Genomic DNA, 25,762 nt, shown 5'->3' with positions numbered 1-25,762 from the left:
AGATTACACTGCCAGGAATACCTGAGCCAAATATTACACGTGCACGTGAAGCGGTGAGCGCGCAAATCGATGTGAAAGACGCGGAAAAACCAACCGCTCTCTCTTCAGTTGTCCTCATTATGCAACCCCTGGCATGGCCTAAGGGACGTCACATAGGCCATGGCTGCCCGATCGGCTGTCACTGGTCAACTTCGCGGCTAGATTCTCCCATTTCCGTCGTCGTCATCGCTGTGTACGAACCTCTTCTATGCCTGAACCTGTAGGCACAGTTTTGCCGTTTCTTTTGTGTTTTGAGTGCGCGCGGAGTTTGAGTGATGAGCTCAATACTTCCCTTTCAACAGGACCACTCGACTAAAAACGTTTATTGCTTCAAAAACGCCCTACCAGCCTGAGCGTGCACTTGCGACCAGGCACCCATGCCTGCTTTTTTGTGGCACCAGACTGGAAATAGGCCCCTCCGCGTTGCGGAGAAAAGGAGAAAACTACCCGGCATGTGATATATTGAAGGCCACCGAAGAGAACGCCGCGAGCCGCCCCCCTCTCCGGGAGAGAGCACGCAGCTTTCATCGCGTTGGCCGCGGTCGAGTTGAGAGGGAACGATTATGCGCGATTTCTCATCGCGCGTAGTTTCGTTAATTGTGAACGGATTTTCACAATTCTTGCGGGAGGAGATTTCTGAGACAATAGACTTTATCCCAAAATACATTACTAGTAGTCGATGGCAAGTGTTGCAGGGTCCCTTTAAAGCGCTCTCCTTGTAGGAACAGATACCCGGTAATTGGGAGTGATCTTTTGACTTGCATGGGAAGTTCTTATCACAGAAATCGGGTTAGGGTTGGGTGAAATCAAGAGCAGCATGCTTTTTTCGAGGATCAGCCACAGAACTCAGGGCACCATGGCAGGTAGGCTTCAAGCTGGGTAGCTGCGTAGTAGCGCCAAATATAAATTTTGAGATGCAGAAACGAAACCAAAACTGTTGTAAACTGTACGGGAATGGTCCTCTGGTAAGTAGAATAAAATCATAAAGTAGCTTTGCAAACAGGTTCTGCTTGACCTTTTCAGCCGATTCCACGAATTATTACTGTCAGAGTGCAAACCTGACGATTGAAAATCGTTTGCCGATTCACCATTCGTGCCCTGATAACAAAAACCAAATGCTGATAAAGAGTAATTATGAGTGGCACGCACTCTTCATTGGTAGCAATGACGTGCAATGACCACGCCCCTTTTCCACACCCACGTGATGCAAGCACATGTCAAAAATCACGCTTTTGTTGCAAAAATGAAAACAAAACCGATTTTGAAAGGGCATTTTCGGAGCTAACTCCGAATACTTTACTTGTTCCAGCAATGCCTGGAACGCTATTAAAACGGGCTCCCAAGGTATCGTTCACATTGAACGATTTGGAATAGGTGTGGTCACGAAAGAGTTGAACCTTTCTTGACTAAATAGCGCTAGATCTGCAACGGCCCAAAATGCTATGGTCGCCAAAATAGCTTTGCAGTCTCGTTACTTCAAACTGTAGCTTATTTGCGACTCTGAAACATGGCCAGTAAACCATTCATTGGCAACGTTCACCCAGTCTCTACACTGACACACAGCAATATGGGAGCACGGGTCAACGCAAACACAACCTGAATTCAGCACAGTCACTGCCACTGTGTGGGACCCATGTTAGGATCAAAACAAAAGGTTAGGGGACAGTTGCACACCTTAAGGCACACCACGAAGTAACGAACTAATCTACCGAATGTACCTGCGCCAAACAGCACTCACCACGGCGGAAGACAATGATGGCGACGATGAAGGTGGAAGTGTGGGTGGTGGCGAGTCCCTCAGGAGAGGGCTCTCGGGGCTGGTAGCAATGATGGCCAGTTCGGTGAGCCGGTCGAACACGACCTCCGACCCCACCGGGTACTGGGGCCAGGACTGCGCAACTGGAGGGCTCGTGTCTAGGCACACACAGAGGAAAAGGGGAAGAGTTCGGTGGTGTTTTCTGAAGGCACAGTGCCATAATCATTTTAAACGCTTAAGCATTTCTACGTGGACGCAACGAGCAAATCCGTCTGTGTCCTCTGTAGCGCTTGATGCGTCACACTTTAACCGCGTAAAAAATAGCTATAAATAAAAGGGCCTCGGCCTTCATACTTTCATAAAAAACTTCATACACTGCCCCTGAAGAAATGTCTTCGTAGCAAAGCATTCGTGCACAATACTGAAGCCTACTTTAAAGGGGCTCGTTATATAGCACTCAAGAGGGACACATGAGCTCTCAATAAGCCATTTATTCAAAGGCCCCAGTGCCATCATACTTCATTCCCAGGCTCCTTATATCGTCCCACAAAAAATGTCATCCCAGCAGCGCATTTGTGTACAGTAGCGAAGCCAACATTAAAGGGGGCTCTGTGTGCATACTCGCAAATTATCCGACAATTCCCACTCGAGAGCTTCTGGAGTTTTTTTTCTCATATTACTACAGTTGAAGCCGTTTTTTCGTACCCCTTAGGAATGGCGAAATTGTTGAAATAATCGAAGAGTCCAAAATATGTCAGTAAAGGCAGTGAGATGGTCATTCAAAATGTTGAAACCATCAGGTAATCTGAACTGCTGGCATCTGAAGAATTGGTCAGTGACTATTATAATAAAGATGCTTCATACTTTTCTGGTGAACACTCTGTAAATTTGTGCTTGTGTGACAAACTGCACAGCTCAGTCTTGCATAGTGATGCATATAAGGTATTTTTCTTTTGAAGTAAGTGCCCTCTATTTATATATTTTTATTTATTTATTTATTTATTTATTTATTTATTTATTTATTTGAAAGATGGTGCCCACAAGCACCTTGCAGCCTTCAACATGGTGCAATGAGTTGGTAGAAGGAAGGAAATGAAAGAAAGCACAGAATACATAACATATTGCTAACCCAGTGCAATATGATAAGTTTCAGTTTATGGGAAGAGAAGAATCAATGGCTCAGAAACTAAGTGTAATAGAAGGAAAACATGAGATGCTACAACAGGTTGATTTGAGCTCAAGGATCACGTTATACAAAGCCTGTCAAGAGCAACAAAAGAACAGAACAAACCCATTCAGTTTGGCAGCGTAAATATTAAGCTTCGATAGATTAAAAAAGAAAAGTGATGGCGAAAGGCACTGCATAATGAAGCAATAGAAGATGGTGTTACAAAAAAGTCTGGTTGAAGTCAACATAACAACAAAAAATTAAAGACAGCTTTCAGACAAAATTAATTCTGACAGCTTCCACTCAACATGAAAGCTGTGGAGCCGTTATCCGCTCACTACCACCACCCATCACTCTCTTTGCTGTCCTGTCTCACTCCTCTCCCAACGAATTGAATGAAGGTTTGTGCAACGCATTTCAAATTTCCCGCCTCGCAGTGCTCGCGTGCCCATTGCTTAAAACAGTGCCAGCCGGAATTCTGTTCTTTTTGTGCTTGCTTTTCATCCCGCACGTGCCGGCGCCTTACTGTGCAGTTTGGAACACACCATTTTTTTCTTGCACTGCCACTGCCACTTTTTTTCGCTTACTACCGTAAAAACCAACCCAACGAGCATTACGAACAAAACGAACATGGGCGCTGCCAGTTAATTACGTATATTTTGCCTCAAACGTACCCGCAGTTTTCTTGGCGCTAAACAATGGGGAGATGTATGACAAGCGCCAGCGGTTCACGAGTTTCGAACGGTTATGACCATATAAACTTCTTGGCTTTCAAAGCCTTTGTTGACATTATGCATTGACGGTACGCCGTGTGGCTCTACTTGGGTCCATTATCTCGCTGCACCACCTGATTCCGGCAGTCGCTTGACATTGAGCACTGTAACAGCGAGCGAGCTACAACGACAAGGCGAGTCACACTTTAGGGACTCAGTGCTGGGAATGGAATGAAATTGCCTGTCAGCTGCAGCTGCTGGACAGGATTTTTGGGTCGTCGTCGTCGTCGTCATCATCATCATCATCATCATCATCATCATCCCCAGCCTGCCTACCTACGCCCACTGCAGGGCAAAAGCCTCTCCTATAAATCTCAAATTAGCCCGGTGTTGTGCTAGCAACAAGATAAATTGGGACCGGACTCCTGACAGTATGGGAAGGTCGATATCACCATGCGCAGGTCTATAAAAATGCACGATGAATGTTTTTCCTATTATTCATCTTGCTATTTCAATGCAGTGAAGTATCCTTTCATAAAAATAGTAGACCTTCGTGTATACATATTGACCATTATAAATTCTGATAAATTTCATCTGAACTCATTTTAAGGTTGGTGACCGGTATTTGGGAAGCCCTTTCAGCGCAACAGAGAAATTTTCCAACTGGCTTTGCAAGATGGCCCCAGATGGCAGTAAACGCCATGCAGAATTCCTGAACTCCGTTGTTATATATGTGACAAGACTGAGAAATTTCTTTCTGTAATTGGTTGTTCTTTCAACGTGGCATCTTAAAATCAGCAATTCGTCCACACATACTGCCAAGTCCCTCACTGTTGACACTTGAGGAACAGGGTCAACACACATTTTATATGAAAGTTTCATCGCACCAGATGAAAGTATTAAGAGATAATAATAAATTATGCGTCTCTTACAAGTGTTGGTGCAAAGTCCTTTTGACATTTTAGCAGTGTGAATGTCAGCTTGTAGAAAAGAGCAGCCAACTTCGCCAACACTTCTAAAGCATTTCAATGGTGTCATCAGTGAACAGAAGGGTCTCGGAGTGCTGCACAGGTGCAGCTAAACTATTATTAAAAAAATATGAACAGCAGGGGGCCCACGTTGCCTCCCTGAGGTACTCCTGGTAAGGATAGAAAGGGCATCGGTTGGCTGACCTGTGCATTTTTTTTTTTTGAACGTCCTTACCTCTGTACCACACAAGACAAACACTTTTCTGATCTGCCTACAAAAGCAACAGAGAGTGAGTACTGCTACGTGTCTTCGTATGAGCTGTTTTGAACTGTTTGCTGCAGAAGGAATTAGCCTGAGAGGGGTACTGCATGCTTTTTTTTTTTTCCGGAATACCTATCTCTGGTGCCACGTTGGAAATGCAGTACCAGAACAAGTGTGGCCTCGGAGCTAATGGCCAAATGATGTGCACGTTTAGGCTTCCTCCTTACCCATGAGCCGCTCACTGGAGACGTAGGCAGAGTCTTTGCAGTCCGTGGACGTCTCGTCCCCGGAGCTCGTGGAGGCACCACCGAGGCCATCCGTCGGATCGAGGCTCGCACCGTCGCAGCCCGCAGAGCCCCTCCGGCCTGCTGCCGCCGCTGCTACTGCCGTGGCCATGCCACTGCTGCAAGCCAAAGCCATTACTGCAACAGGGTGGCTGGCTGGACAAGTTACGGTGCAGTGAAGGAGGCCAGTTGGCTCATTCCACATTTTGAAGTATGGAGCCACAAAATGACCAGACAGGTTCAAAAATGACAGCATGAAATGCAATGCCGTATCACTGGACTTTGAGCCACAAATGTCGCTTAAGACCGCTGTCCTTGTTCAGCCGTTTGTAAGGTTATAACTGCACCAACTAGGAGAGTTTGATCGTGGAACATTTGTAACATCACTAAAACAGACACGGCATCGAGGAAAAGCCAACATTGTGTGTCCCATTTCCTTCTTTCCATATACTTCTTGAGTCATATGTAGTACCCCTGTAAATTGTTGGAACCATAGAATGCATTCTAAGCCTACAAAAGTGAGTGTTCCGGTCTTTTTTGGCATATAAAACTGTCTACCTAGCCTCCTTGGCAGCAAGCTAAGTGGTGACAGCTGGAACGCAGAAGCCATGGCACCTCATTTCAGAACATGCACGCTGGATCAATTTAGGTCTTGGTGCAAATGAACGAAACCAAGTGCAAAGTTTTGCACTTAGAGAAAATGAGCTGCAGAAAATTATTGTTCGCACGCAGATTGCATCCTTTAGAGACAATGCTATTAGTCCATTAAATTCAGGCATCATTACAGATGCAGAGGAAACCGGCAACTCCGGTGGCCAGCTCAGCAGCTAGCAGACTACTCCAGCGTGAGGTTGCTAGAAGCAATTATAATAATAACACAATTATAATTATAAATAATTTCCAGGAGATTGGCCGACAAGCTGGACCTAACCCTTAAGCAAGGGAGAGAGAGAGACAAAAACATTTTGTTGAGCTATTAGAGGCCCCTTAGGGGGCGTTGTCACCAGCATAATAGTGACCGCAGCAGCCCTCGCCGTGACTACCCATTGGGCAGTCAGGTCGGAGCTGCCCAGCGCCTCAGCCCAGTGGAAAGGGGTGATAGGGGTTGTGGGGACAGTTCCAGGGGAGATGTTTGGGCATCTCAACTACTTTCCAAGCAGGGCGATTGGGGGAAGGGTAGATGGAAGGATGGATACGGCGCAGGCAGCAGCAACAAGGCAGGGTATGAATTTACCAGACGTCATAGCTATCGCGGCGCACAACATTTTCTTCCACCTTTCAGGAGTGTAGGAAACACGCCAGAACACAAGGGGAGCGAGCGTACAGGAGGTCGGGGGGGAAGGGGTGGAGGGGGGGTGACTTGCAAGCTGTATGAAGTTAGTTCTCACTGGAACCAGTAACTTCAGACGGCGCCATCAGCGACGGCTCCGAAAAGCTGTCCACATTTGACTTGCTGTTACCTGAGCTAGCATTACCGTGAATTTCACTTCCTTTATAAAGTACAGCTAATTTTCCCTGATAGAAGCACAAATTCCATGAGTTTGCCCTGAGTTTTTCCAGACTATTCAAAATCCCTGAGAATTCCAGGTTTTCCCCTATTTCCAGGTTGGTAGACACCCTGAGAATTTAAAGTGTAAAAAAAATTGACAGCGGCTGTGTGCCTCTTTGGACATGAACCCCATAGGACATTTAGCAGCTGCTACTTAATAAGATTTTTCAGGATTTTTCTTTCTACGTCAAGCAGGAAAGAACGAGTGTTTGGGATCGCCTGAATGCTGCACTGTCATCCGAGTCACTTTTATGCCAGTTTAACTGTCCTTAGGTATTCCTCGTCACTGCTGATAAAAGAAGGCTACCTTTGCTGAAGTTGCGCGATAATAAAACCGAAGTAATGCAGCAACACAGACCTGCTATTAAGCTCTCCGTCGAGCTCAAAATATCCCCAGTGAATTTCCTTTCCTTGTCCCGTCGCAAACCACAACCAAACCCATGCCAACATTTCGAAACTTCAAAGTCTGTTACTATACTAAAGGGACCAAGACAACATACGACTTAGTCTAAATTGAAAAAAACTATGCTTCAGTACTTCCTGCAGCCCCATTTCAGTCGTGAAAGACATTTTTTAACTGAAAAAATGCAAGAAATGTTGAAAACATTTCAAATTTCGCGCTATAGTTAAGGGCAAGAGTGATGTCATATGGGCCAGCACTAAAAACATAATTTCCAGTATGTTAATTAACTGCACGTTGTCATTCAAGTGATGCAATCAAACGGAACTAGAGCTCCCACTGCAACCGTCCAGTCGTGTGTTTTAGCGATGAGTTACTTTGGCAGCCACCAATCGCACAAAGTGGCTGGGGGGAAGGGGGATCGCCACTGCTTTACATGTTGTTTTTAACATCTCCATTATTTTTTCAAAGTTTGCAATAAAATCCGCATCATTGTTATTGGTACAAAGCAGTCTTCCTCATAAACCAAACCTGTATTTAGTCTTTATGGCCCCTTTAATTAAGACACCCCTGGGTTGATGCCCCATTTGTGCTTACTCGAAAAAAAACTAACCCCCGACTGCACATCTCTATCAGAGTTGCTACGTGGAAAAAAAGGACTCTTGTAACATTACTTTCTGAACTAAGGACAGGTCCCCACCTGTATCTTATTTTCTTTATTTATCGGCATACATTATCCTACAACAACACCACATTACTTCATTGCGTGAAAGAATCTGCAACCAAGCCCTGCCCACTATTTGTGCGAACTGTTCTGACTATTGTTACACATAATCAGACATGCTGCCCTTGTTTCGACAGTGGCGAGTTGTTGGCAGGCTTTATCTGACTTGCAACTCCACTCTACTGCATACCGTACAGATGAGCTGTGCTGTGTACAATGAGCATAAAGTGATTAACGCTAATCTTTCTCTATTGTTCCGGTACTATATGGAAATAATGGCACCACAATTGTCAAATGAATGGGGCTGTATTACCAATAAATGTCAGGAGTATAAACAGTGTCCCTAAGGAGGTTAACCGTGTTGAGTCATCGTATACGCAATTTGGTACGCACCTGGCGCTAAAAGCCTTACATGCGGCGCAGTCAACTGTAAGCTGGTGTCATCTCATCAGATGTTTGCAACAATCCAATTAGGGTCATTGACCAAGTCAAAAATACAGAAGCTTGACGTTTTGGCACTCTTATGAGTGCCTTGTTCGCAATGAGCCTCGCATCTCACAAGATGTGCTTCAACAACGTACCTTATCAGCCGCACCTACAAACACGTATGCTTCGCAGTGAAGCGGTCAACATTGTCCAAAAAGAGGAATTAATATGTTGAAATTTCAAATGAAATAAACACTTGCCAGTTCTATACATCATTACTTTTCTTAGCAATGACACTGCTCAAGGTTGACACATCAATGAAGAAGCACCTAGCTTTAGAGCTGTGCCACAGAGGAAGGTTACACTCTACTCTAAGATTACCAAATGTTCTTTGATGCGAAGTAAGCTGTGCATACGAAGGAATTTTTGTGCAACAACTATTTCCGACATGCCTGCGAATGAAACTCGCTGCCTCTGAGCCATAGCCCATTGCCGCTGCGTCCTCGTTAATTCAATGCTGTCCAGAGCTCGTGCACTCTAAAGACCAGGACACATGTATGCATGCATAACCACCCACGAAAGCAAAGTGGGATTCAGGCTGCTGCTTCTGCAACTAGGTAAGCTCGACGGGCGGAGGGATATGAAGGCTGCCATTTAAATTTCTCCAACAAAAACACCTCCCATTTTTTAATTTCATTTGCTACTTGGACCATTAAAACACTCATTTCGCAATTAGCGAAAAATTTCTCCCGTGTGTTTGATGAATCATTTCTGATGGCACGAGCTGCCGGCAATGGCAGGCTCCCATGTGTCAAACAATTTAGGATAAAGATGCTACAGAAAAGCTGCGTCTAGCAAATTAAAAATAAGAACGCATTCTGTCTTTTCTTTTTTTCTTTCTCTCACATGATTTACCAAAAATGCAAGAGGGGCACAAGAAGTGTGCAGTGTCTCTAAAAATTATTTGCATTCTTTAAACAAGACTACTGTCTTTACGTTAGCCTAGAATCTATTACACCTCCATGCACATTATTTGAAAAAAAAAATTGAGTGTTCAACCTGCCAACGCCATATCTGGGCATGCATGCCATAGACTACGGATTAATTTTGACCACCTGCAAATCTTTAACGGCCGCTGAAATCTCAACACACCGACCACCCACATTGCAGTCATCTTCGTCTTTACACAATGATAAATGTGGCAACAAGTCGCGTTCATCTCTGGACTACTAGCGGGACATGCGAACTGTTTGCACCTGAAACGGTGAAAGCACTTGCAACTCGAGGATAACAGTGTTTACTGAGCGATATCCTTACAAGAGCAGCACTGCGTTCGTAGGAGAAGGAAGGAAGATAAGAGCACACTTCCGACAACAGAGCTCACCGGAAGATAAGCAAAAAAACACGAGAGTGTAATGCCCTGGTGATGAGGTAGCTGCTCAAGGGGTGTTCACTACCAGGAACAGAATTTGCATTGCCACTGCGCTGCTTTTCCGTACGGCAAAACGCTACGCAAGGGCCTCACAGTTTGCAAGTCAGCTTTGCCGCAAGGCACGTGGACGTTGTTGTGGCAGTACTTTTCTGTAGCAGCACTTGCTGCTTTGTTGGAGAGCAAACTTCCCGGCATTGAGCAGGGTTTACTGGCATGCCTAAAGACGCTAACGTAAAAATAGCATGGCAAGGCAAGTCTTAACCAGAAATCAAACCAATACCACGGTGCTTGAGCGTGAAATCTTTTTTTCCGTAAGGTATAACTTCCTTTAAGTTGTTCAGTTAGTGTGAAAACAAAATGAATTAACAGATGCGCCAGAAGAGCCAAAATTCCCGTGACTAACTCATCGAGCAAAGCGTGCGTCACTGAAAAGATGCAATTACAGCTGAACCTCATTATAACGAATGCGGATATAACGAATTATCCGTTATAGTGAATTCAATTCAAACTTTGGCTGGTCACGCTTTATTTCAAGGGCAGTTATTCTTTTATAACGAAACGGAAACCGTGAGAGCCGCGCCTGATATCGGTTATAACGAAGAAATATTTGACCAGGAATCTAAAAAGCTACGTTAAAAAAAAAAAAAAACATTGCCAGAAACTGCAGCAGTATAAATGCCCTTTTGTCAGTGGGCACTGCGGAAAACTTCTTCCTACTCAGTGCTGTGAGTAAGCCACCAGATGAAGATCACATCCTTCATCAAATAAATAAGGACGCAGGCCTGTTTCATCAAGTGAACATTGTTCTGTGGTAATTTCACGTACTTATCTTCCTGTTCATTAAGGCTGAAATGCAACAAGGAGAAAGGTAAGGGTTACCTAAGGGTTCGAAACCTTAAAAATGCATTTTTGTATCAAGTATTCTTGCGCGAGCCAGATTTCTTTTATTTGCTGGAGTCGAAGTTTACCTCGACTGTTACAACTAATATCGGATATAACGAACTAATGTGCTGTCCCGATACTACTTCGTAATAACAAGGTTAGACTAATAAGTGGCCGAGAAACAAGCTAGTTCTTATCCGGAAAACGGCAGCTCCCCATTTCATTTCAACCACACTGTGCTCTGAACCCTTGCTGTGGCCAGTTTTCGGGGAAGGTAGGTTGCTAGCAGAAAGGACCCGGGGTTGCTACCAAGCGTGAGAGGGTAGGAATTCTCAACTCCGTCCTGTTCCGAAGCAAACAGTCGACAACAATGACAGGAGGAGGAAGACGCCACTGTGCCGAGCTGCTGCCGCAATCTCTCCCACGACCGGCGCTGCCAGGTAAAGTGAAGTTGTTTGTTTGCGGGGCGACGATAACGCGACCGTCAAGAAGACCGTGGCAGTGATTTGTCCGGGGTTAACGCGTGTAGTCCACCCCTCTTCCACTCTGCTGCCTGGTTGGCCTGTTCCAAGCTGCCACTGAAAGGCCAGCGGTGTTTTGAGCAGTTACTGGGATCTGTTGTCTAATGGAAGCCCCTGCTATGACTGAAGCACACTTCTTTTTTACAACCACTAACCCAAACAATCCTATTTCGTCCAGGCACGTGCAATATGTCCCTTCTTTCTGTACCGTTCAAATTATTCTTAAAGGAGCCATGAAGACAAAATACAAGTTTGGTTCATTAGAAGGGCTGCTTTGTCCTGATGAAAATGATACCAATTTCATTGCAAACTTCCACAAAATAACGGAGATATTAAAGAAAACGTGTGGAGCTGTGGCGACTTGCTAGCCAGTTTCCAGCAACTTTTCTATGACGTCACAGAATCTTGTTTGGGCGATTGACGGCGGCCGAACTAATCAATCGCCAGGACACGACTGGACGATTGTAGTGGGGCCGCTAGTTCCGTTTGACCGAATCACTTGAATGCTAACGTGCACCTAGCCCACTGAAAATTATGTTTTTAGTGCTGGCCCATACGACGTCACTCGCGCCGATAACACGTCACTGTGGCGCGAAATTTGAAAATGCTGAAGTATTTCTCGCGTTTTTATCGGTTAAAAAACGTCTTTCATGGCGGGAATGGAGCTGAGTGAGGTACTGAAGCCTAACTCTTTAAAGTTAAACAAAGTTCTATTTTCTCTTCATGGACCCTTTAACTGCTTTCCCTTGAAGAAAGGGGAGGTCAATGCTTTTTCAAATGTAAGCTTTAATGCATCATTCGATTTCTCAAATTTTTTCTTCTATTGTTCCCTACTACCTCTGGCTTACATTCCTTCTGTGTACATTTGTTCTCATTCGTTCTCAAAGCTAAGCGAGTCTTGCTTCCGTATTTCCATGCTGAAATCAATGACTCATGCACTGTGTCTAGCTGTGTGCGCCCCAGATTCCACAGAAGACTGCCGCGAAGCTTCAAAAGCATAAAAACAAAATAAAGGGGTAACACAAGCAGCCATCTATTACAGGGATGCAACGCTTCAAAAAAAGAGGTACACATCAGCAAGGTATGCTTTGTTCTTTTTTAAATTCACAAGTGAGTTAGCGAGGACATTTGAGCCTCTTGAGACTTGCGAGTGATGTAGTCTCGTTCAAAGATTTGGCCGAAGGCACACAAGGAATGCTTCAGGTACTGTACCGAGAAAGCTTCCTTCTAGGTGCGCAGATAAATATGGATAAGTTGAAAGTACCGTTAAACACACAGAAAAAGTCTCACTTCCGCCTCAATAACTAAATGCAAGAAGACAACGGTGAATGCAGCCACCTTGGGCAAGTTGCGAGTGCCAATCCAAACGAGAAGAAAATACAATGCAGAATTGGAATGTGCTGGAGAGCACTTAGCAAACACTCTGAAGAAGTAATGAACAGTAGGCTACATGTGTGACTAAAAAGAAAAACACACAACCAATGCATACTCCCAGCGATGACATATCAGGTGGAAACTTGGCACCTTACTTAGCGCCTTGAAAGTAAGCTTTGGTCAGGCCAACAAGCCTTCGAAAGAATGACAGGAGTAATGCTTAGGGACAATAAACGAGCTTCCTGGATCGGGGAACGAAATCGAGTAAAAGATAATATAATTCAAATTCAGACTTGGGCCAAATACGGCCGTCACATATTTGAACTATAATATCTTTTATTCAATTTCATTCCCCTATCCAGGAAGCTCGTTTATTGTCCCTACGCATATGGACCGCTGACAACAGGTAGGGTGACCGGGTAAGGCAGTGGCTACCAAGAGACAGGACTAGAAGTAGGGGAAGCGAATTAACCCGATGGAAGGATGATACAAACAAATTAGGGGGCAAGAAATGGACTGGGCATCGCAAGGCAGCAGTGGTTGTAAACCTACGAGAGAGGCCTTCGTACTGCAGCGGACTTGTACAGGATGATGATGATGATAGCAAATCAACGGAGCAATTAAACAAAAGTAGTGGGACACGCCAGCAAGCAGATCCAAGGGCAACACTTGACGCATTCAGTTGGGGCTAAGACAGAAGGCATGCAGCAATTGATTCCAATGAACATTTAAAAAAAAAACATGCAATTTTTCAAAAAAATGAAAAGTTTGAAACCAGTGCTTGAAGCTTAAATTAAAAAAGGAAGGAGGGGCAGAATAGACAAATATTTAGACACACTCAGCAACCAAACCTAAGGCTTGGCTCGCCTGTTTTGTTTTGTTGTTTTCTGTTTTTCCCATTCTGAATAGCGCTTTTCACGCTTGGTACAGGCACAGCCAGGGGCAAGAGTTAACGGACCACAAAATTGCGTTTCAAGGAATGTCTCTCTCGCCGTGCAAATTAGACATTGTAGTGCACACGGGCAACTATCCCCCAGCACCTGCATGCATTACGTGCGAGGCTACGATACACGAGAGAAAAAATTCTTCCCAATATCTTGAGTTTTTTTTTTTCCAACCCACACTGGACCAACAGATGCAAACAAAACAGAAGCTAATGTTTCAAAATCTCACTGCACCCAAGCCCCAACCATTTGGCCCATGAAGTAATATATATTGCTAGCAATATACCAAGTTCCATCTACCCTTGCTTCTTTTTTTTGCTATTAGTTCAAATCAGGGCTTTATGCACTCAAGCTATACCAGGTGTGACCCAGTGGGGGGCCCTGAATTAATTTAGAAGCGCTCTGAGAAAGGTTTACTAATTATTTTGCCCCATAAAAAAAAAGGGAGACTCCAGCCACCGAATCGCCCTGCGGTGGAGTGCTGGACAACCGTGCTACGAAACATTTAATTACACCTGCCCTCGACAGAAATGAAAAAAGTGGCAGCGTCAAAAGATTGAAATGTACAGTGGAAGGTGGCGTATAGGTTTTACTGCACATTGCACACATGGCAGCACCTGGAGGAGGTAGAATAAATATCCTAGGTTCCTTTCTGCACCGAGTTGCTCGCAAGAACTTGAAAATCTCAAATTGTGGCAGGTATGGAACAACTTAAGTCACAGATTTTGCCTTCTGTAAATTCTTTGGTAGGTGCACGTTAAAGTAGACTCACAGCTACTGCGGTTTGTGTGACTTGCCCTATACTCATGAAATTTCGGGATGATGATGGACAGCAAAAAAAAATTTGCAAAAGCACAAGTCATTGCTTCTCACTGCACTAAAATCTCTGCTGCTAAAACTTCCACAATGCTTGCCATGAGTCAATGGTTCCATTGCCTTTATTGTTGTAAACCACACTTTTGTTGTTGCAATAATCACACTTTTGTTGTTGCAATAAGATGGAACAATGTGTTAGTGGGTTCGATTTCATGACCGAACAATAGTGCTCATAAACTGCACTGGAGGCGCGTGGACTTAACTGGCTCGCATTTTACGAGTACAATTTATTTCAGTCTCCACATTTTATGAGTACGATTTTTCCACTCTGAGTGCTGCCTCCCCTGGATGAATCCCATTTCGTACAATATCTTCTTATCATTCCGAACGGGCACTTTGCAAATTATGAGTAACTATAACAAATAAAAAAAGAGGTGTATCAGATAATCACTCTAGAGCAAAGCAGCTGACTAAGTGCTTACACAGAAAGCAGTAATAATCTGCAATATGCGGTAACTTCCCACACTAACCTTAAGGTTCTATAAACCCACGAAACGGCTAGCGGTTTTTGGAAAATAAATGGGACGTTTTTCAACTAAGTTTCTATAGGTTTCTGCGCAGAAAGACGAAACACTCGGATCATAACACAATTCCGTCGAACCTACTCTAGTTCTGAAACACGTCCAGGATTAAAGAGGCCAAGGACGACGGGGGAAGACGGTAGCAGATTAGTTTAAGTTTTAGTTATCTCCAAGAGCGCATGCAGAGAAACGTAAATCCGACGCAAAGCTTTCATGGAATATTTCATCCCCACAGCGGCACAGCAGTGAACAAAAGAACTCAAAACGAGAAAAGAGGTGAAAACACGGAAACGCCGAAGAAAAGAACGTTATTTGCATAAGAAACAAAAATACACTGGAGATTACGGTTCGCGCACGCGTCCTTGGGAGCGCGCGAGCTGGCTCCGTTGGAAAGCGTACGACGACGTAAACAAGTTTTCAACGGAGCACGAAACGCTCCTCGCGTAAACCAGCGCACAGATATTTCACCCTCCTCGAACTCTCGTCTTCCGCTATTGTAGTAACGGAGCTTTGTTCCCGTACCAACTGTCGCTCTTTTACAAACAACACGAGCCGCTAACGCAGACGACGGCGCGTCAACAACCCACGTCGCCGCCGCCGCCCCTCTTTCCCCGCGGATGAACATTCCGGGGAACACAAGAACCGGGCAAGAACCGCGTTCATACAAAAACGGCTCAAACGAGTCCGTCTTCGGGCTTGGCGAGCAAAGTTTTCGGGGCACAGGGAACATTTTTCAATGAAGATAACAGGTTCAGCTAGTCGACCTCCCCGCCCCTCCTCCCCACGTCGGCGCCGAACCTGAATCGCGGAAAACGAAAACAAAAATGCAAAGCGGTCGGGGAATAAACAACGGGCTCCTCCGAGGCGGAGCTAGCAAATAGTTACACGGCAAGTAATCGTGACCTCCCGCTTCCTACTAGCAGGTCACAACAGCTTTTACCGCGTCGGCCGGAGCTGTGTAGCGGTGGCAACGGACTCGAGAGGGGAACATGTGTTCGGCCGATTGTCGTCGCGTCGGAAAAGGCGTGACCCGCGCGGCCAAGCAGCTAGCGCGAAAACAGGCAGACGTCGTTGAGGCCGAAAGCACAGCAGCCTTGAAGCAGCTATCGCCGAGACTGTTGCTTTTTTTATCGCCGCGGTTCGGTCTGAATGATGCCGTTGTTTACGCGATGTTAGAACAGAAAGCGGCGCTGTTTGGCCCGCACACTCGACGGCCCAATTTTGCACTGCGATCCTCTGTTCATGCCTTTTTTTTTTTTTTTTTAAAGAACGGCGCCTGTTACGTGAAGTAGCATCCCACATGCAAACATCTAGCTATTTCTTTTGAGCAGCAGTCTCGGTTTCTTCAGAGTACCAGCTCCGTGCCGTACGTTGCACAGCGCAAAAGAGGTCAACGCCACCGATCGGAAAAAGAAACAGGCGCGTTGGTCTCACTTTTCCTCGCGTTCCTGTACCCAGACGTCGTTCCCGATTATGCCTGTTTTAAAAGTTTCAACACATCATCGGGCACACAGGGCTCGGTTAAACGGCGCGGTTTCGAAAAACCCCAGACTTCGCCTACCTGAACGATACCGCGGATAGTGTGCGGTCCGACAAAAAACGCCGCAAATTTAGCCCGCCTTTGCACGAGGAAACGAAACGCGCTGGGCACGGCGGTTGTCGCGAGCGACGTTCTCGAAAGTAGGACATACCAGGGCTGTCGAGCTGCCGCGGTGGCGGCGGAGACGATGTTGTTTTGATAATGAGAATGACTGAGGAGGCTGCCGAACTGCTGCTGCTCGACGTTGAACATCTTGGCAGATCAAATCCTTCCCGCCCGCAGCGCCGGGGTCGGAGCCCTCGGGTATCCGCCTCTTCCGATCTTCCGTACGCTACCGCATCGGTCTCCGCGCACGCTTCGACGTCCTACAGCGCACGACGCACATGCGAAAAGTCAGCCAGCTCGGTTTCATACATTACGCTCTCGCCTTGGCTGCCATATTGCGAGTGACGTCAAAGCGACACAACAGGTGGCGACACCTCCGCAACCTCGACGCTGCGCCGGCGTCCGCGGCCGAGGTGATTATTTCGGCCGTTACTGCGAGCGTCGAGCCGTGAAAAGTTGGTGCGAGCTTTGCAACAAGTTTCTGCGCCTAGGAAAACGCCGAGTAGTGCCTTCCGAAAAAGTCGCAGGTGATTTCCGAGGTTTCCGAGGCAAGGTACGCCCGGATAGTCTTACGTAAACATGGCGGATAGCGCCGTTGAATTCTCCATGGCTGAATGTTGCAGGTTATCGTACGTCTAGGCCGGAATAACGCGTGCCTCGCTGATGTATTTTAGTCGGTTTCGAGAAATAAAATCCGATGCTTGTGGGCTTAACTACTGTTTTTCTGTTTTATGTCCAGGCCAGCAGTGTGTTGATTGAAGCTCGCGCAGGCGCAGTACGACCTCCAGCAAATCAGGTCAAGCGCTACGTGACGCCGAGCACGTAAACAGTGGCGGCTGGTTGTCTCCTCGTGGCGGATTTTTCGAGCATTTTAGGCCTACGTTCGCATCCGCAAACATTTATGATTTCCGGCAGCTTTGCGGAAGACTATTTTTCGCGCTCGAAACGGCGGGCGGACGAATGTGAACGAACGTTCGGAACGCAAGTTGCCCCGCCCAATCAATCTTTCAGTAGCTTTTCCCTCTGTTTCTTTTTCTGCACTCAAGGAACAGCCTATTATCAATGAGGACATCGCCTTCTTTAAATCATAGACAGGAGTTTCATTATGAAGCTGTAGCTGACGACGTTATGCCAGTAGGCTTGTCTTGTAGTGTTTATTCCCCATTCATTCATTTCACAGTCGTGTTCGCAAGGAGATAGTGTACCTATCCAATCAAAAATTATACAGTAGGTGCCTCTTTAGTGCACATTCAAGCACACGGCATCTCTCGTCTTAGTAGAGGAATAATTCATAAACGCTGCTGTGGTGTGCCTACACGCTTACCTCAAGCGTTCACCCGACGCGCTTTATCAGTCATCAATTTTGTCTTTACTCGGCAGACGTCTTTCGGGTCTTGCATTGAAAAGAAACCTTGGGTACTGCTACGTGTGCGTGCGGGTTTTGGGCAAGGGGGTGAAGCCCTCTTTCGTAATAATTGGTATCAAACAACAGCAAAGTGATGGGGGTATTCATACACGTGCACCCAAACTCTCGTAATACATCTTGTGGAGGGTTTGCAATTCCACCCATCACTTGACTCGGAAGTGCGCTCAAGACCCAGCTCCACATCAGTGATTTGCCACCCACACATGTACCGTTGTTTCAACTTACTGGAAGTGCAATCTTTAAGTAGGCAAATCATAAGCTAGCCAACAGACAGACATGTTACGCTGCAAGGTGCAAAAAATTTCCTTGGTGAGGAGGTTCCCTGGGATAAAGCGACAAAGTTCCCTGGTTGCACAAAAATTTGCCACCGAGTTATTGCATAGTGATGCGGTGTGCATTTCTTTAAAAAAGAAAATGGTTTAGCATTAGCAGCAATTTATTATCCCTAAGTTACGAAGACAGCATCAATGTCTTTGAAACTTACTACCCACCCTTGTGGCTTTGATACACTACACTGGTTATCCTGAAGCCTAGCAAGATTTCATTTCACATTTCAAGTTCTTCATGCATTCCTTGCTACTGCAACGTTGTGCTTCAGTTCTTACCTTGTACACGAGTCGCCGTACACACTTTACCTGCAAATACTCAAAACTAGGATACACATGCTGGAATATAATGCATGTTTTCCTTGGTAACACCTGGAGAACAGAGTTGGCTACAGGGAGAGACCTTGTGGCACTCCTCACCAACATGAACCTACAATGAAGGTTTGACCAAGCAGCCGCCAACGAGGAAAACAAATCACTTTTATTCACAAAACTGGCAACACATGAAATACATCCCTCTCCAAAGACCAGCAAGACCAGACGACAGCACCCCGGCAGCGCCCGTAGTCGCACCGTGGCATCGCCGCCCGCTCGTACGCTTCCGTTTTTTTCCTTCCCGGCAAAACATTGCTTCGACACATGCCGTGCTTGCCAACAGAAACCGCTCGCCTTCAGCCAAACTCTCCCGACCCACACGCACGCAATTCCGATTCAATCCCCCGAAATGTATTCAAGCCCCTCTAACCCGTTACTCCAAGCCCAGACCGAATTTCCCCACCCCTTGTACGAATTTCCCGTCTCCGCATGTGACCCTTTCCGAGACCAGCCTCAAGCGCGATTGAAAAGGTTTCCGTTGTTGCCTGTTCTCTGAATCATCCAGCTTTACCAGCCTTTCTTACAGTTGGAGAAAGTGTTTTTTCAAAAAGAAAGGTAATACCATACGCTGCAAGAAAAACGAAAAGAGTTACAAGTTCGACAGTGATTGGGCTCCGAAGGAGCCTGCGCGAGACACTGAATCGCATACGGTAACTGCAGTTATGGTTGTACGCGGCGACACCCGTTAAATCCCCCGGGTATTTTTTTTTAATCTCCCTCTCGTAACCGCTTCGCGGCCTTCCCCTGCAACAGTGATTAAGGTTAAGAAGATACACTGCTTATCATCGAGATAACTGGTTACCATGGCGTAATAAATGCTCGTGCCAAAAAACTCACAAGTATACAGACAACCCACTTACTACAATACGATTGGCCTAAAGAAACGAAGGGGAGACAGGTTAGTCAGTAAGGTGCACTCCGAGAGAACAACAACCGAAAAAACGATACATACGCGGGAAAATTGGAAAGGCCGCACTGGCACACGAGTGCAAGCGAAGCCCAGAGGCTCGACGCACCCGGAACAACTACCCGTCAACTTCTTCAACCTGACCGAAAATACCGCGATGGAGCCTGTTGTTAATACGGCAGGTACTTTAACTTTCCCATCTTGGATCTAAGTCTTCTGAGTGGCTGTGCGCAATGTCTAATGCAAGAGGTTTGGGCTCGACGCAGATTTAGACCACCGCTACACGTTAACTCGCTGTGGAACACATCACACACGTTCGGACCTGTGAAGCAACTAAGTCTGCACTGACTGCATCAACGATGATCACCGACCACAACCAGCGATGATCGCAGTCGACGACCAATGTTGATTGCAGTCATCCAATAACGGTAATCGCTGCTGCTGGACAGTCGTCGACGATGACCACTGGTAATCGCAGAAGGTTGACAAAGTGCTGTTCCGGGTACGCCCGGCCTGCGGTGGTTCCGTTGGGAAATCCACCGGTTTAAACGCGCGGCGCTCAACATGTCACTTACAAGGCTCGCAGAAGAGGAGGGTGCACAACATGAGGGAAACTTTGGACGTTAGCGAACCAACGGGAAAACCAATGGACCAACATCGGGTGGACATTTTTCTCTGCATTCAGCCGTGTCTAAATTGGCACCTTTTAAACGATGGCTGCTAAGCGACACTGTTTACGCATGCGTGCAAACCAGTCGGCGACAGTCACAAGAAATACAACTTACCAACTCTAATGTGCCGTGTACTTTGCCAAATCAATGCACCTGTGTTCTTCAAGACTGTGCGTGCTCGCTAATTCACTGCTACTGGTTGAAATCAACCATTGTTTGAACTAATTCCAAGCTTGTCGCTCACATAGCCAAGCCAAGCCAAGCCAAGTTTCCCCCATTTTGTGCCGAGCCAGGTCGGAAGCCACAAAGTGGCTTGTCCCGAACCACGGGCTTCTCCCCCCTCGCACTTTTGCAAGCTTTTACAAAGCACAAAGATTATCATTACACTGTTGCTCAAAGAATGAAGAGAAAAAAATAAACAGCTAGCGCACTCGGCGCCTGAGGGGTCGCGAGACTCCAGCGGCCTAAGCATCGCCACTCTAATAAAGCGGCGCGAAAAAGCAAGTGAACAATCGAAAAAAATAAGCAGCCACACTGCGGAAAAAATACATTCGCTTAACAAACCGATACGGTGCACCCACTCTCGACATTTTTTTTTCTTCCCCCACAGAATGTAGTGGTAGTAACATTGGTGCTCGGTGTTAAAGCTACAACACGAATTTTTTTTTTACTCTTTCCTGCATTTGTTCACTCCAAAAGCTCTCTACCACAGAATGATAATAATACACGTTTAAACACGCACCGCTTAATGACACCAGGGCCCAAAACGTGAACGTCTCGGAGCGCAAGGTTCGGTGTTTACGCAGACAAACACTAAACTCATCTCAGTACGATAATACATTGTGGGCATTGAAGCCGGGTAGAGGTGAGGGGGGGTGGTATAACAAGCGGGGAAAAATAAACACATCCGTTAGCTAAGTGTTTTGAGAACATCTGCAAGCCACTACAAGAATAGAAAGTTCCACTAAAACTAAACGCAGCAGTAGCGGCGATACATTCAAGGGGTGCGATAGAATACTAACTCTGCTGCAATGGGGCCGACGGCCCGAAAGAAAACGGGGAAGGCCAAGTTTTGCACAAGAATGAAAAGCACACCTCGGCGTGTGGATGCGAAACCGATGCAGTGGCTATCGCCAGCAAGACAACTTGGCATCCAAACAAAGCCGGCGCAAAAAACGGCGTCGTCTGCGCATGCAAAGCAGACGGGGCTGTGTAACGCTCAAGGTTGCTGCATGCATCGACAGGGGGGGGGAAAGAAAGAACAGGCAAGTCGCTTTGCTCCGACGCGACTGGGGTGAAGTTCACGAAAAACGAGACCTGACGGCTCGTGCGATTCTTCTTCATTGAAAGCAGGAGGAAAGAGAGAGAGAGAGGGGGAGGCGGGGAGGGGGCGTGCAGTCGGGAAAGAAACGGTTGTGTTGGCCGATCACGTCAGCTAAGAGTTCCGTCCTGTTTGGTCACGCGACTAAAGCGGCGAAGAACCCCTGTCTCTCACCTACGTGTTTAGTCACACCCCCTCCCTAAAGCTCCCCCGTTTTAAACGCTTAAGTCTGGTCACCCGTGCGGTTGCGGAGGCCGCACCGAGGTGCCACGTTTCATTACTCCCGTTTCTCAAGTTTTTGTTGCTCCACGGCCCGCACGTTTCTAGGTCCGCTAAGGTCGGGCCGCCGTGGGTTGTCTCGTGAAAGAAGCCTCGACTTCTGCGTTGTCCCGGGAGGTCGCAAGGACGCTTCCCTTATGTTTTACAGCTCGCTCATTAAGTAAGCTGGGGCTCTCGTTTGTCCTTTTAAAAGTGAGCTACGCGCAAAGAACCTCGTGTCGACGACACTGCGCTGCAAAGCAGGACGCAAAGTTTGGAAGGTAGGTGCACGCTTCACTTTCGTCTCAAATAAAAAACGCTGCTAACGAAAAACAAAAAACAACAATGAAAAAGAAACACAGAAGCCCTCTGTGTTTTTTCTCTCCGTCAGATGCAAGTTGTTTTTTCCTGGGGTGGGAAAAACCTCCGCTCCCGTTTAGTAGTGCAAAGCACAAACGTCAATGTTCATGCGTTAGGTCGGCTTTTATCCTTCGACGTTTTTTTTTTTTCTTTCGTTAACGAAGTAGACATGTGCTCCTTCTATGACTCCGCATACATCGAGCAGTTGCATTTCATCAGAGGAAGGCCGTCATTGGCTCCGCTCCCCGTGAAGTTTGAAGAAACAAGCGATGCTATTCGTCACGTCAGTTTGCCTTTCAACGGGGGGGGGCTCAGAGAGGCTCGCTGCGTGAACAGAGTGACGTGGAATGCTGAATCTCGGAGCTCGCTGACAAAGGTATTTCCCCCCTCCCAAGTGCCCGTCTTTGTCGCGGCTCAAGAAAAAGGGTAACCAACAGTGGTCGCTGCAAGTGTCTCGCACAATTGCTGCAAATACCCCCCGCCGCACACGCGAGGGAGTGTCGGAAAAGGCAAAGCTCTGTCCTTTTCTGTGAGTTACATGTTTAGCTAAAGCAGTCATTGTGTCCGCTGGCAATTTCCCCCAGAGAGAGAAAAAGAGAGACGGGACTGTAGCATGGCCTGAACAGGCGGACCACGCCTTCGATACGCTTTTTTTGCTTTTGCAAAAAATTTTTTTTACTTGTCCTCACGGTTTCGCTATCTCTTTGAAACCAAACGGCCACCCGTTTAGGGTTGGCCTGAACGGACGGCGTCCGTAAGCCACCGACAAAAGTGGCGCACAAATAAACCTCCTCTCCCTACAATTCACAAAACGAGGGGGAACCATAAAAAAAAATTAGAGAACCTGACGCGCGCAAAGAAATAATACGTCGCTTTTCGCCGTGTCAAAACTTCGTGGCCCACTTTACTTTAAGCCCACACCTTTCTCGCCATCACAACTAGACCCTCCTTCCGTGTTACAGCCAGTCGGCGGCCATTCAGCTTTCCAGCTTAGAGCTCCGGTCATTTAAATATACATCTCGCATAACCTAACAAAGAAAAAAATAAGTGTAAACACTGTACATAGCACACCACACCTCATGGTCTGCTCCCATTTGGTCGAACGGGCTGCGTTGTTTGCGCTGCGGGGCTCAGAGCTTGTACTTGAAAGCTGCAGCCCAGAAGACTTTCCGAGCTTCTAAACAGTACGAGCTCAATAACAATTTGGACAGCTTGTTCCAATTTCCACCAAATGTTGGAAATATAACACACACACCAAAAAAGAAAATGTTCATTGATTGATAACTTCTAAACCAGAAGCTCTACTTCTAGCACTGTTTTCCATTAGAATGTCCGCCATAGCCTGATCAGCAAGTCCCGTAAAGTCGAGATCAATAAGGTGAAGACATTTTTGAACACCTCTAAGGCTTTGCTTGCAAACAAACAAGCGACCCACAGCGCAGACAACGGCACGACCGTCAGCCAGGGCAGACCGTGATGACCGCACACACCTCCGTCGCGGAAGGCGTGGCTTCGTGACATCCACACGCACATGCACGCACAAGTCCATTGTTTTGCAAGTCCAGCACAAACGATGAGTCTCACTTGGCCTTTGGCCGAGTCCACGATGAGTTCATTAAAAAAAAATTTGGAGTCAGGGGGGGAAAAAAAGAGTCGTAGATGAAAGTCGACGCCACTGCCACAAGCACTTTGGTCGCACGACACGTGCCGTCGCAACACAGCGTTCAGGTACGCCTCGGAACACAGTGCAATAGTCACTTCCGGCTTGTGCACGCAATGAAGTCTAGTAGCCGTTGTTCCGCAAGTGAGTAAAGAAAATAGGCGGTCACCAAAGTCGTCTTGTTTCGGAGGCCTCTACGGCTGACCGACCTGTCGTGGACAACACTGGCGCGTTTTGACCTTATAACAAGCTGCCACTGAGCGCAGATATACACAACATCCCGAGTTATCTGGCGCTCTATACCTCGAACACATTCTGTCTTTTGTGAACGAAACCGGTATGTCGCTGCAAATGCTGTCATATTACACAAACCGAAGCGGTCAGAAACTTGACTTTTTGTGATAAACTGGGCTTGACCCCATTACTTTAACACCCCCGGAGACAAGAACTTAAAAACAGCAGTCTAAGCCAAACACAAATTAAACAAGAAACGGAACAGCACGCTGCAATGAAAGTAGCGACTCCGTGTTCGGGAAAGCCCTGGAAAATTTCATCGTGGAAAAACAAGAACTCACAAACGGGTACGGCTTCTCCATTCACTTAGGAAAATTTCATTCATAAATCAGAAAAAAACGGGATCAGAAATCGCAAGAAGCAGGCAATGATCTCCACGAACCATCTCCAAAAACTGCCTGCCCAGGTCGAACGGCAAACGGCCGGTCGGTCAGCACGCCCAGAGTCCTCCAAAACAAGACGGCCTGTCTAGGGAGTTATGTCGGAGGGGGGCTAGACGGAAGCGAACTGTTCCGAGGCCCCTGCCACGGCACCGTTGGAGCTGAGTGGTCCATCGGTGTCGCTCTCGGTGACTGTGGCACCCGCAATGAGCAGGGAGGGTGCGGTCACTGCGGTCGTTGAAGTGGTCGCTGCACAGTCTTCGTCCAAGCTGGTGCCACTGGTGTCCAGGCCTGGAGCCGGCAGTTGGCTGACCTCGATGGTACAACTGTGGCAACGAGGGCACAAGGACAAGACGGGTTAGAGTGACTAACGGGCCATGAAGGCAAAATAGGATGAAAATGCACGGCATGACAATTAAACGGGCCATGCAGACAAAATCAAAAGTTTGGTTCATTCGAAAGATTGCCTCGTTAGAATCGTACTGACACCACTTTTAACGCACACTTCACTCATATAAGCTACATAACGAGGAAAAAAGGGAACGACCATGGGATTTACTAGCTCATTTCCCGCAACAGAACCTATGATGTCATATGCCGGCTGTGCAATTGGCTGAGGTCCGTAAAAGCAAACGCAAATTAGGCAGAGCTTACAAGCTTGCCGAACAAACTATGTGTGCTTAAATTATGGGCACATTCCTTTTATAGCAGTAAGAATGGGGGGGTAAACAGTGGAAGTTACGAACACAGAAGTACCGAGGCTTACTGCTGTCGGCACTGCGTGCAATATGCTTATTTCAGCTGCACAGCAGTGCGGCGCTTTCGGGTTGTCTCAGACGACACTGGCCGATTGGCGTAAGCGGCACCGTCTTACAGGACTGTATATGTCGAGCGAGCACCATGTTCCACGAAGCGATTATTTTCTCCCTGAACAAAAACAAGCCAGGTACAAATACGGTCAAAAATAAACCAAAGGCAGAAAATGGTTCGCTGCAATATGGTGGCGCCATCTAGGTTGGCTAACGGCAAACAAGGCTCCGAAATCAGCTGCAGAGTGGTTCCTGTGATGTCATTGCAGACGTCGCAAAAACACACAATTTGGCGGGAGGATCAAAGCTTTTAACTTAAATCGATTAACTTCTCAGTGAATAAAGCGTCGTTTGCTACCGGACAAGCGCCGGGGGCACTGTAAAACACGAAATCTTTCGAATAAAACAAACTTGTGTTTTGTCAGCATGGCCCCTTCAAGGCCGGGGACTAGGGTGCAGAAAGAGGAAGCAAAACAAGGTCACTGGGGATT

The 25,762-nt window shown here is 46.7% G+C and overlaps 2 protein-coding genes across 2 annotated transcripts in view; both read right to left on the bottom strand.

The window, feature by feature from the left end:
• LOC144158727 (uncharacterized) overlaps positions 1-16,996 on the bottom strand; it is a 44,317-nt gene extending 27,321 nt beyond the window's left edge. Inside the window, exons 1-3 of the mRNA XM_077689811.1 lie at positions 16,531-16,996; positions 5,134-5,309; positions 1,778-1,953 (exon numbers count right to left, since the gene is read on the bottom strand). Coding sequence (XP_077545937.1) covers positions 1,778-1,953; positions 5,134-5,309; positions 16,531-16,631 — 453 coding nt within the window. The 5' untranslated portion in view covers positions 16,632-16,996. The remainder of the gene's footprint in view (positions 1-1,777; positions 1,954-5,133; positions 5,310-16,530) is intronic.
• Positions 16,997-18,696: 1,700 nt separating this feature from the next.
• Positions 18,697-25,762, bottom strand: part of LOC144158726 (constitutive coactivator of PPAR-gamma-like protein 1 homolog) — a 60,022-nt gene continuing 52,956 nt past the window's right edge. The window contains exon 15 of the mRNA XM_077689810.1: positions 18,697-24,788. Within this exon, the coding sequence (XP_077545936.1) occupies positions 24,575-24,788 (214 nt within the window). The 3' untranslated portion in view covers positions 18,697-24,574. The remainder of the gene's footprint in view (positions 24,789-25,762) is intronic.

This window comes from Haemaphysalis longicornis, unplaced genomic scaffold (assembly GCF_048455015.1).
Source record: "Haemaphysalis longicornis isolate Haplotype H1 unplaced genomic scaffold, Haemaphysalis longicornis Haplotype H1 scaffold_10, whole genome shotgun sequence".
NCBI classification, from domain to species: Eukaryota; Metazoa; Arthropoda; class Arachnida; order Ixodida; family Ixodidae; genus Haemaphysalis; species Haemaphysalis longicornis.
Note: the sequence above shows the minus strand (reverse complement) of the source record. Positions and strands in the feature narration are given on the sequence as shown.